This window comes from Limulus polyphemus, unplaced genomic scaffold (genome assembly GCF_000517525.1).
Source record: "Limulus polyphemus unplaced genomic scaffold, Limulus_polyphemus-2.1.2 Scaffold4029, whole genome shotgun sequence".
Taxonomy (NCBI): Eukaryota; Metazoa; Arthropoda; class Merostomata; order Xiphosura; family Limulidae; genus Limulus; species Limulus polyphemus.
Genome location: NW_013669639.1, coordinates 12055 through 23957, shown reverse-complemented (window position 1 = coordinate 23957; position 11903 = coordinate 12055). Strand labels below are relative to the sequence as shown.

The 11903-nt window shown below is 33.2% G+C and overlaps 2 protein-coding genes across 3 annotated transcripts in view; both read left to right on the top strand.

Moving 5' to 3' along the window:
• The first annotated feature begins 610 nt into the window (after window positions 1–610).
• Window positions 611–8814, top strand: LOC106470478 (40S ribosomal protein S26-like). 2 transcript variants are annotated; one of them, XM_013931036.2, is made up of 4 exons: window positions 611–710; window positions 2480–2657; window positions 7184–7320; window positions 8712–8814. In XM_013931036.2, exons 1-4 carry the CDS (start codon window positions 708–710, stop codon window positions 8754–8756), a joined length of 363 nt encoding a protein of 120 aa, XP_013786490.1. In that variant the 5' UTR covers window positions 611–707; the 3' UTR covers window positions 8757–8814. The 2 variants fall into 2 exon arrangements, with proteins under 2 accessions (XP_013786490.1, XP_022254797.1); XM_022399089.1 differs by lacking the exon at window positions 611–710 and adding an exon at window positions 1020–1042.
• A 2401-nt stretch (window positions 8815–11215) lies between these two features.
• LOC106470479 overlaps window positions 11216–11903 on the top strand; it is a 12114-nt gene continuing 11426 nt past the window's right edge. Inside the window, exon 1 of the mRNA XM_013931038.2 lies at window positions 11216–11685. The gene's annotated coding sequence lies outside the window, so the exon portion shown is untranslated. The remainder of the gene's footprint in view (window positions 11686–11903) is intronic.

Genomic DNA, 11903 nt, shown 5'->3' with positions numbered 1-11903 from the left:
TGTTTCAGACACGTTCTCATACCTGGTGATGACAAAACGTTGTACATTTGCTGTTATGTTAAACTTATATTAAAGTTTTTCTTCATTACCCATTCAAGCCGTCTCCAACCATTATTAGTCTCAATGTGGGTTCCTCGTCATCAAACTTTAAATTAGTTTAAAAAATCCCCATGTAAAAGAGCAAATTAGCTCTTATGCATTGTTATTATTTTATATTAATTTTTTTTTTAAATTTCTCACTAATTGATAAATATTTTCATCTTAGAAAAAATTTATTTGAATAAACTATTTTTATAACCTACATCAATACCGACAATACGAGAAAAAAATAACGCATTGTCATCTCAAATCGCCTTTTCTACTCGCGTAAAAGCATATGTAAATAGATACAGAAAGGTTAATTACTATATCAGTGCAATTTGTAAACGGTTCCTTATTGAAATTTGTGTACTACAATTAAGCTTTTCTTTTCTGCGAGTAAACAAAAAGTTCAAAGCTAGTTTTGATGTTGTTTTTAAATTCGCGAAAATAAGTTGAGCTGTCTGTATACATTATAAAAGTATAAGTAATTTTTTATATATTTTGCTGTACATATTTGTTTTATTTTCTTTTTAGCTTAGAATTTATGTGACAGCCGAACTACTTTTTATTTGCTTAGTGGTGAACACATCAAACACTTTCCTCTTTCATGGTGGACACGAACAATTATGGTAAGAATTTGTTGGAAGTGATGAGTCCTTCATAAGTTAAGTTTATAAATGTATTATTTGTTAATGTAAAAATATAATATTTCGACGCATAACTTTTGTTTCAGTATAAATTTAAGTTGAATTCGTATTTTTTATATTTCGTCAATCCACGTTAAACATTTCAACCTCAGGACAATGTACTAACACCTCATTCCATTTCAATTTTAGGTTTAACTAAATATGTCTGTGTGGAATGAAACACGTGGCTAGGCTCAATCCAATTGTCGTGTCGTTCAAACTTTGTTAAAAACACCGAATTTCTTATTGTCATTCTTCAGTTGGTACTTTCAATGGTATGGGAAGGATTACTAGAACAAAATGTGTATACTTAAGTACTTGAACATTTTGGTAGTATTTGGAAATCAATACTAGTAGTAGCATTAATCTGCACTTAATTGAGCGAACATCCACTTCTAGTAATTTCGTTAATTGTTGGGAGATTGATGGCACTATAGTATATATATGTAACGGTTAATTAAGTTAATTATACAAGTTGTTGGATTGAAAGTGAAATGTTACACCATTAATAATTGTAACTATTAATTGTGATATAGTACGTAAGGGTTCTGTAATTGTAAACATATTTAGTATTCTTTAAACATGATATGCTAATACAGTCAAAGAATGCCAAACACTTACACTTTAAGTGGAGTTTGCAAACAGTATGTTATGTATTAAATGTTAAGTCTGTTACATAGATACGTTGCACTGTTATGTTTTGTCAATTAAAAGTATTGTTTATAACTAATATAAGACCTTTGTGTACAAAGGACGTTTAGTGTAATGATGAAAAATTCTAATGTTTCATTAAAATGACGTTTTTGTAGAAGTTAATGTCAGCTGTGCATTGGTAATGGTTCTAAGATTGGCTATCTGTTAATGAAATGAATATTGTAAGAAGTGGTATGACAGTCCACATTTATAAATGACTTCACAACAATCACTCAAGTGCCATGCACATCCTCAATAATAGTGAGGAGTCTCAACGTGTTGATGGCCTTAATGACCCTGGCAGTTGATAGGCCTAAAGCCCAAATAACCAACTGCAAAGCGACCTAATAATACAATAGGGTTGATGGTCTAAAAACACCCACCCCAAATAAAAAAAAAAAAATGGTAGCACACATCTGCACATTGCCTTGATACTGGTGAACATGAAAGAATACATTCTGCACATGGATTGAAAAAATTAGAAGGAACATTTGAGTTAGAATGGGAATGTGTATTGTTAACGTATAGCATTTACCTTGGTTATCAGTGCGATATAAAACTACCCATAAGTTACTAATTGTTTTCACAGTGACGTTAGATTTCTTACTGCAAATCCCTGTATGTAAAAGCTGATAAGACACTTGTTAGTTTTACCAGATCTTGGTGATGCGGTAAGTTTTATACTACACTGATGTATTTGTATAATGTAGTGGTTAAGACACTTGTTAGTTTTACCAGATCTTGGTGATGCAGTAAGTTTTATACTACACTGATGTATTTGTATAATGTAGTGGTTAAGACACTTGTTAGTTTTACCAGATCTTGGTGATGCAGTAAGTTTTATACTACACTGATGTATTTGTATAATGTAGTGGTTAATTCACTTGTTAGTTTTACCAGATCTTGGTGATGCAGTAAGTTTTATACTACACTGATGTATTTGTATAATGTAGTGGTTAAAGGTGAATTGTATTATGTAAGAACAGAATAATTAAGTATGTTTATGAAATTTTTTTTAGACTTCCAAAAGACGTAATAACGGAAGAAGCAAGCATGGCCGTGGGCACGTGAAGCCCGTAAGATGTACTAACTGTGCACGGTGTGTCCCAAAAGACAAGGCCATTAAAAAGTTTGTGATTAGAAACATAGTTGAAGCTGCAGCAGTGAGAGATATTACTGATGCTAGTGTATATGATAGTAAGTTAACTGTGACATATTTACTACATTTGTATAATTGGTACATGAAACCATTAGTACTTGGTGAAACTCCATTATTACAGAGTTGATGGATAAACAAAGACAATTTTACGTTTCACAAAAACTTCATTTATTAACGACCCATCATCAGGTTGTTTATAAATTTAAGTTTTTGTGAAACATACAATTGTCTGTTTTATTTTTCCCTCAATTCTGTTCCATACTTATGCTAATATTTCAATTAGAGCTGGGCAGTTAATTTGATGAATTGAATATCTGGGACCTTTGATTATATCAGTGTTGCAAAAAATAATCAAAATTATGATTAAATCATTTGATGTCAAGAAAATAATCAACAAAGAAAATGACTTTTTGATTATTCCAGCAATCCAAGTTTTGTGTGAGAACAATTAGTTGAATATAACAGATTAATGAGTCTGATGATTAATTAACAAATTTCAGTAATTGCTCAACTCTACTTTGATTTAAGAAGCAAATGGTTATAGAAGTTTCAGAATGTTTTTATTACTTCAAGTAATCCTTTATGGTTTATTGTGTAGGTTTATATATATATTTGCTTCTGTAGTTTTTCTTTGAGACGTAGCAGGTTTTACTGTTTTTGACTATATTAATGAAATAATTACAGTTTGATTTTCAGTAACAAGAATGACGAGTGATTCTGATTTAAAGCTTGCTTTTGATGCTTGATTAACAATCCGAACAAGTAACTAGACTGAATTATCCACGGTCACTAAGTTACAGATCTAGTTGTATACTCAAAATATTGTTATGTCTAAGTGGAAACCAAACAACAGCCCTTGTTTATATAACTAACTAAAAGTTAAAATAACTCGGGATCCGTAATGGTCACTAAGTTACAGATCCAGTTGTATACTCAAAATATTGTTATGTCTAAGTGGAAACCAAACAACAGCCTTGTTTATATAACTAACTAAAAGTTAAAATAACTCGGGACCCGTAATGGTCATTAAGTTAAAGATCCAGATGTATACTCAAAATATTGTTATGTCTAAGTGGAAACCAAACAACAGCCCTGTTTATATAACTAACTAAAAGTTAAAATAACTCGGAACCCGTAAAAACCGTTTTTTTTTCATGTTTCACTAAGACCATCAGAAATGGTATTCTTATTTGATACAAACCAATAGGAAACAAGTAATTTATTTCGGTGAACATACAGTTCACTTCCAACTTTCTCAACTACAGACTAATTAAAAAAAATTTTCACATTTTTATATAATATAAAATATTGCATAATATGGACAAGATAATGGATTTAAACGCCTCATGAAAGGTAAGTTCGCTAACTTATTAGAATGTTCTTCTACCACTTGCTACCGGTTAGTATTGAATATTAATATTTTTTTTTCTAGCAAAAGCTTAGCTAAGCATAGTAATATGCACATTGCAGTATCCGTCTGTTTTCATTCTACACGTTAACAAAAATGTATTTTTGTATGCTACACAAGTGTTTTCATTGTTTTGTGAAACTGGTAGAGAAGTGTCCAGTCTGAAATTACACAGTTTTACGTGAAGGTAGTCTGTGATTTGTATGCTACACAAGTGTTTTCATTGTTTTGTGAAACTGGTAGAGAAGTGTCCAGTCTGAAATTACACAGTTTTACGTGAAGGTAGTCTGTGATTTGTATGCTACACAAGTGTTTTCATTGTTTTGTGAAACTGGTAGAGAAGTGTCCAGTCTGAAATTACACAGTTTTTCCTGGAGGTAGTCTGTGATTGGACGTATTAGTACTAGGATCATTCAAAACTCTCCGTATTTCTCACATAGAATATTATTTTTTTCTTGATTCTCTCTCTGTCTCTTTTAGTAAAGTTCTTGGAAAATATGAAACTTTTTGTACCAATTTCAGCATTACGGGTATTATAATTAACTTCTGACTAAAGCAAGCTACCTACATAGATCAGAACTAAAAAAATTTACCTAGTGATTAACATAAGAAATTTAATGTACTGTTTTTACTTAAGTGGCAAACATATAAGTGGGGTAGTTGCCTGAATCAACTCATAAAAGGTCTGCTTGTGAGATATATATAGAGCTGGATAATTACCTTGATTATTGTCTTTTAAATTAATGGATATATATAGCAATTACAATTAAATCTACTTATGTCATGAAAATGATAAATTAATTAACATTAGTTTCCAATAATTTTATGATTATTCCAATTGTCATTAAAATAATAAGTAAATTGAATTTAATTGATTATTTAGCCTAATGATTAATCAGTTATCAAGTTCTTCTAATTGCCCAGTTCTAGAGTCATGTAAAGTACTTTCTATGCCCAGAGGCCCATCTGATGGTGTAAAAGGACCCACTTGTAAGGTACACAAAATGAACAAATCTGAGACTCAAAAGATTTCCGGATACACAGTTGAAACTTTTGGAAGGTCCAACTAAGAAGGAACCAGCATGACAAACTTTGAGGTCTCTTAAGAGTCGACATCTAGAGCGTAAACATGGTTTACCTCTGTTCGTTTGTCCACCCATCACAAACTTGTACAACAATTACTACATACAAAGTTCTAGACATGTTTAGCTTTTGAAGAGCGAGAGGCCACTGGTACATAGAAAAATCTTCCCCCAAACCTTGTGGACATATTAGACCTGATTAATTTTTGAAGGTTGTGGGGCATAGTTCATTGTTAAAAGGTCACTGGTACTTAGAAAAAGTACATCATAAAATGTGGGAAGGGGGACTTGAGCATACAGTATAACATTAATGGGGGGGGGGTAGGTGTTTCACAAAAAAAAATTCATTTATTTTATTTCTTATGGTTGAATGTATATATATATTTTTTTTTTACTTGTATAACAGTAGTGTTGGGCTGTAGAGATGGGGCAAAATATTCTTGCCCCAGGGCTTTTATTGACTTTTGTATGCCATTATCTTAATAGTTAATGATTAGAATGTATTGATTGGTCAGTTGGTCACTTTCTCTTGTTGATATTTTTGGCACAAATCCCAGTAACATTTCACAAGGTTTGGTTAGCTTGAGAGAGAGTCTGGCTAGTCCTAAATCCATATACTAAGTGAACATTTGGTTAACTTGAGAGAGATTTTGGCTAGTCCTAAATCCATATACTAAGTGAACATTTGGTTGACTTGAGAGAGATTTTGGCTAGTCCTAAATCCACATACTAAGTGAACACTTGGTTAGCTTGAGTGAGATTCTGGCTAGTCCTAAATCCATATACTAAGTGAACATTTGGTTAGCTTGAGAGAGATTCTGGCTAGTCCTAAATCCATATACTAAGTGAACATTTGGTTAGCTTGAGAGAGATTTTGGCTAGTCCTAAATCCATATACTAATTGAACATTTGGTTAACTTGAGAGAGATTTTGGCTAGTCCTAAATCCATATACTAAGTGAACATTTGGTTAACTTGAAAGAGATTTTGGCTAGTCCTAAATCCACATACTAAGTGAACATTTGGTTAGCTTGAGAGAGATTTTGGCTAGTCCTAAATCCACATACTAAGTGAACATTTGGTTAGCTTGAGAGAGATTTTGGCTAGTCCTAAATCCACATACTAAGTGAACATTTGGTTAGCTTGAGAGAGATTTTGGCTAGTCCTAAATCCATATACTAAGTGAACATTTGGTTAACTTGAGAGAGATTTTGGCTTGTCCTAAATCCACATACTAAGTGAACATTTGGTTAGCTTGAGAGAGATTTCGGCGAGTCCTAAATCCATATACTAAGTGAACATGCAAAATAATTCTTATTATACAAATTCAGGAACAAAGATCTATACGAACACTTTTGAGCAATATTGTATTAAAAATATTTGACTTACTATGTATACGGTGTTTTCTACATCTATTTAATACACTAATATTTATAAAAACAAAAAGTTAACTTTTATTTTGAGAGTATACTAGTAACAGTATTTTCCGTGGCTTGTACCTCCCTGCTTTTTGATACTTTTGCCGGTGCTGATTGGTGGGTCAATGGTAAGTTACGGACTTACATAGCTAAAATCCGGTGTTCGGTTCCCTGCTGTAGATAGAGTACAGACAGCCAAATTTTCTTACCATATACCTAGTCTGGAATGAATGTCAACACTTTGAAGTGCTTCGTAATTAAGCCTTTCTACCATGGACAAAGTAATTTCTGTTAAACAGTATACAAGTTTGTAATAGATGAAGGCTGGTTCTGTCCAACAATACGCCAAGATAAACATTTATGTTAACTGCATTTATTGTAGCAGGCCATACACATGTTACTGGGGTCAGTCCACTGAGTGTATTATTCAATTTATCAACACCGGGGAACACCTACATCTACTTAGTTGTTAATTTCTTTTAAGAAACTAATGTGAAATTAACTACTTAGTTATCAAATGTAAGTCTTCGTTAAGAGATAAAATTTGTCTACAAATCCTATGTACACTGTGCTTACAGCTGTGTGCATCATATACACTCTGCTTACAGCAGTGTACATCATTTTCTAAGTGTTGTTATTGTTGAACTTATTTTTCAGCATATGCTCTACCAAAGCTGTATGCTAAACTTCACTATTGCGTCTCTTGTGCAATTCACTCCAAAATTGTGAGGAACAGATCCAGGGAGGCACGTAAGGATCGCACACCACCTCCAAGATTTAGGCCGCCCCTAGGAGTGAGTATTGAATGTTTTCTTTTAATCGTTCAGTTGTAGTTCGTGTAAAATAAAGTGGTCGGGTAGCTTGTAAATTCCAAGAGTGTAGTGCAAGTCTGTTTCTTCTTACTTAAGAATTAATTATTTTAATTACAATAAGAGTGTAAGGATTGTTTAGATCAGAGGAGTTGAATGTGGCTGATGTGCGATCCAAAATGTTGGTCATTTTTTTTTCAGATTTGCTAAGCAATGTTTAAACCTAATGTTTTAGCTTTAGGCCTAAATGGCAAATACTATACTCAGAAATGTTGATGCTCAGAGCTTAAGATTTAAATTTCCAACAGTTCAGAATAAGACTGTGGAACAAATATTTTTAACATTGACACTCAGTCTTAACTAGGGCTTAAACTCGACAGCTTTGCTGTTGGAGAGAAAACATTAGTCCTAACTAAGCTTGTTTGTAGGAAACGTGAAATTCAACTGGAATGTTTATCTTAAGTAACTACTAAAGTGGAGATGAGGAACTAATAAAACAAGATGTTGTGTTTTAATTACACTTTTGTAAACCTTTAACTGCCCTCATGATTCTTCTTGAAGTTGTAATCTCAGTTAGTAACTTAGTGTTAGCATTTAACATCTTAGTTACAACAAAGTAAACGTATCTGGAAAGTACAGAGAATTTTATTGGATTACATGTTTCATAAAAATACTTATTAAATGTTTATGTTGGTTGAAAAAAGAGCAACCAGTGAATTATGGTTAACGGTTTGCCTGTACAGTATTGTCTCAAAATGCACACACCAGGTACACTTTCTTTATTGAGAAACTACCAGAAAGACCAGGCTTAGAGTTTTAGTTGCCGCATAGGTGAAGTTAAAAGGTTATGTAATATTGTTCAGCTGTGAAGTTTATTCAATATCGCGAGTCAGTGTAATCATGAAATTCATATTACTTAATAATTAATACTATTGAAAACCTTTATTAATAATTTATGTGATGTTTCGTTTGTTATTTAGTTGTACTTCAAATGTGCCAATACTTCATTTCATTATTAGGTTTACTAAAAAAAAGGTTTTAAAAAATTACACATTGTAAACAGATTTTCATGTATTTTGTGGTCTTAGGAAAACTATATTAGTGAATGGAATATAAAAGAACATAATTTGATACTTTTAGTTACATTTAAGTTAAACCTAATGTTTTAGCTTTAGGCCTAAATGGCAAATACTATACTCAGAAATGTTGATGCTCAGAGCTTAAGATTTACATTTCCAACAGTCCAGAATAAGACTGTGGAACAAATATTTTTAACATTGACATTGGATCAACAGTTTGTGAGAAAAATCACCAGATTATTCAAGTTATAAACATTTTCTCTCTCGGGTGTTAAAAATGCTTTTTATCTTTTCTAGGACATGGGTGCTCGTCAAGCTGCTCCTAGAGTTACTGTGAAATAAAGCTGTTAGGTGTAATGGCCATTTCTTTCTGAAATAAAAGAAAAGTTGATTATTTTTATGTTTCTGTTTTATTGTGTAATGTAAAAAACAACAACAACTCCTGTATGTTTCTATTATGGATCTGTGGTACTGGTCATAACTAAACCTACCTAAAGTAAACTTTTTTTTTCTAAAGGTAAATAAATTAATATTGAAAGTAATTAAAAATAACTTGTTCTGTTAAGCTACTGGAGGCTGTAACATATCTTGAAACTATCAATGTGTTAACGTACCATTAACTACCAGCAGGGCCCACATATTGGGTACTTTTATGTTTTGTCTGTCACAACACTGTACTTATTTATGTACCATTAACTACCAGCAGGGCCCACATATTTGGTACTTTCATGTTTTGTCTGTCACAATGCTAAGACAAAACATAAAAGTACCCAATATGTGGCCCTGCTGGTAGTGAATGGTACGTAAACAAGTACAGTATTGTATCAGACAAAACATGAAAGTATCCAATATGTGGGCCCTGCTGGTAGTTAATGGTACGTAAACAAGTACAGTATTGTATCAGACAAAACATAAAAGTACCCAATATGTGGGCCCTGCTGGTAGTTAATGGTATGTAAACAAGTAGTCACAACACTGTACTTGTTTACATACCATTTACAACCAGCAGGGCCCACATATTGGGTACTTTTCTGTTTTGTCTGTCACAACACTGAAAGCACTAATTTTTATACGTAAAATACCCAGGAAACTTGTGTAGTAATTGTAACTTTGTTGGTATTTTTGGTTCCATTTTTCTTGTTAATGTTTTGTTAGGGATCTTGTAACAAAAGTGTCATGGACTCGTAAGCAAACTGGTGCAAAAAAGGCTTAGAAAAATGTGCTTAAAAAAGCAGCAACCCTAGGACTGATAGAGGACTCGCACAAAAATCTTGTTGTGACAGATGTCTGTTATAAAAAATTCTCCTTTAATTGTTTTCAAGAAAAATATAATCAAACAGACGATATTAAGATCCATTTTTTTTCTACACTGTGTATCGTTTAATCATTTGAGATGTTATTGGTTTCTTGGGTGATAACGACTGCCATCTAGCTGTGTTTAGAGAATAAAATGCGGAGGCCAAAATTGGAACACTATATTTATGACTTGTGGAAATCAATTCTCTCTTCTACACACCAGAACAGTAAAAATAAGGAAGAAAAAAAAGACATTACTATAAAGAATATTTGGGAATATTAAAATAGTGTGCAAAAGTAATCCAACAATGTTTCTAAAATAGTTTTAGCCTACAAAAGCCAAGCGTGTGTGTGTGTTAGTAACGAAATGACTCCTTTTTGTTAGGTGTATTAAGTAATATAAAATGACCAAACGAAACTAGACATTTGAAAATTATTTAAATTTAAGTAACGAAACAAGGCCAAGCTTGCGAGAAAGTTACGATACTACAGCGGATGGTTTCAGATAAGAATAAAAATAAATGATTCCTGACTATTTGACATGTAAGGATGACGAAACGATTTTTTTTTTATATACACAAAATGTTTCTGATCAAAGTGAAATAATCCAGGGGATTACAAAAAATAAAGACCACTTAGTCGCCGAGTTATAACAGTGTCGGGAAATACTACTAATACGTCATCAATAAGAAGCCTACTCTTGTTATTCAAAATTTTCCCTCGTGGAGGGAGTATTAATAAGAGATGGAATGGCACGAAGCCGGTGTAATTCGGCAACGTAGTGAATCGAATAGTGACTGGCCATCATATGTATTTCAAGCGGCTTTTGTACTGAATAATTCATAATGATAAGTTAATAGTTATTTATTCTTGAAATCATATAAGTAGAGTGTGAGGAAAAAAAAAAAAAAACACGTAGAGAAACTTTTCAGGTCGAGGACACGCGCGCAGGTCAAAATAACGAATTAATGCTGAGGATTGTGTAAGGAAGGTCGAGAGATCGTATTGGGTCAAATAAAACTAGGTCGAGCAGATTTTACTGGAAACTGCATGTTTCTGGATTACATATATAAATGGACGACGTTTGTGTCTGATTGGAATCTATTGTAATCGTAACACGAGCACATGGCGAAACGCCCTCTATAGGCTAAAGCTTTTGTTTAGCTAAGCGATTACTACGTCGGAATGTGTTTTTGGGTAGTCCAACACGGAAAGTCGAACTCTAGATTTTAGCGTTGTAAGTCCGTGGACTTACAGCTGAATGCGCCAGTTATAACTATGCAATTAACATTGTACATAAAATGGTTAGTTTTTCATCTTGGAAAATAAATAAACAATTCATCACGAAAGCTTATCACTAGATGGCAGAGCAAGCGATCCGGGTGTTGTCGACTGTAAGGCAGTAAGACTGCGAGCAACTTGGTAACCTCGTGCATCTTTCTCCTTGTCGTAGTGAGAAATCAGAGGGAGCGTAGTATTGATTAGGGATACACCATGGCGGTTGCCCAGATACACATATGAGGATCTGTTGGAAGGATTTTTATGAGGAAGAAAAGGAGTTTTGACCACCTAGAATGTCAATGAAACGACAAAATCAACAATATATGTTACACTTGTTTGTAGGGAATTATTAAACAGTGGGAAACAAATGAATTAACTGTATGATTCCGTCTTTCCACACGTTTCTCTTCTTGTGACTTTCCACCCGTTTATAGCTGCGTGGATGCACTTGTATCAGAACATTGAGTGACCTGGTGCTTACACATCTGGAAAGAAACCGAAATAATCTCTTGTGTTTAAATTACTTCTCAGTTTTAAAATGTTGTATCAGCGTGTTCTTAAGATTCCGTCAAGAACAATATTTGTATCGGAATGTGGGCGTAAGAAAACAGTCAAGATTTGTGGAATGTAATGGAAGAGAAGTAACCCAAAAGGGGTCCTGGTATAGAACTTCAGACAGCAGCGAGGCTTAAAGGTAATTAATTATGTATATATTAGTGGTCTGGTATAGAACTTCAGACCGCAGCCAGGCCTAAAGGTAATTAATTATGTATATATTAGTGGTCTGGTATAGAACTTCAGACCGCAGCCAGGCCTAAAGGTAATTAATTATGTATATATTAGTGGTCTGGTATAGAACTTCAGACCGCAGCCAGGCCTAAAGGTAATTAATTATGTATATATATATATTAC

What these genes read in the sequence shown, in the direction of transcription:
- LOC106470478 (XM_013931036.2), top strand. An exon ending in TGATGCTAGTGTATATGATA is followed by an intron (nt 2,658 to 7,183) that starts GTAAGTTAACTG and finishes CTTATTTTTCAG; the next exon opens with CATATGCTCTACCAAAGCTG. An exon ending in GATTTAGGCCGCCCCTAGGA is followed by an intron (nt 7,321 to 8,711) that starts GTGAGTATTGAA and finishes TATCTTTTCTAG; the next exon opens with GACATGGGTGCTCGTCAAGC.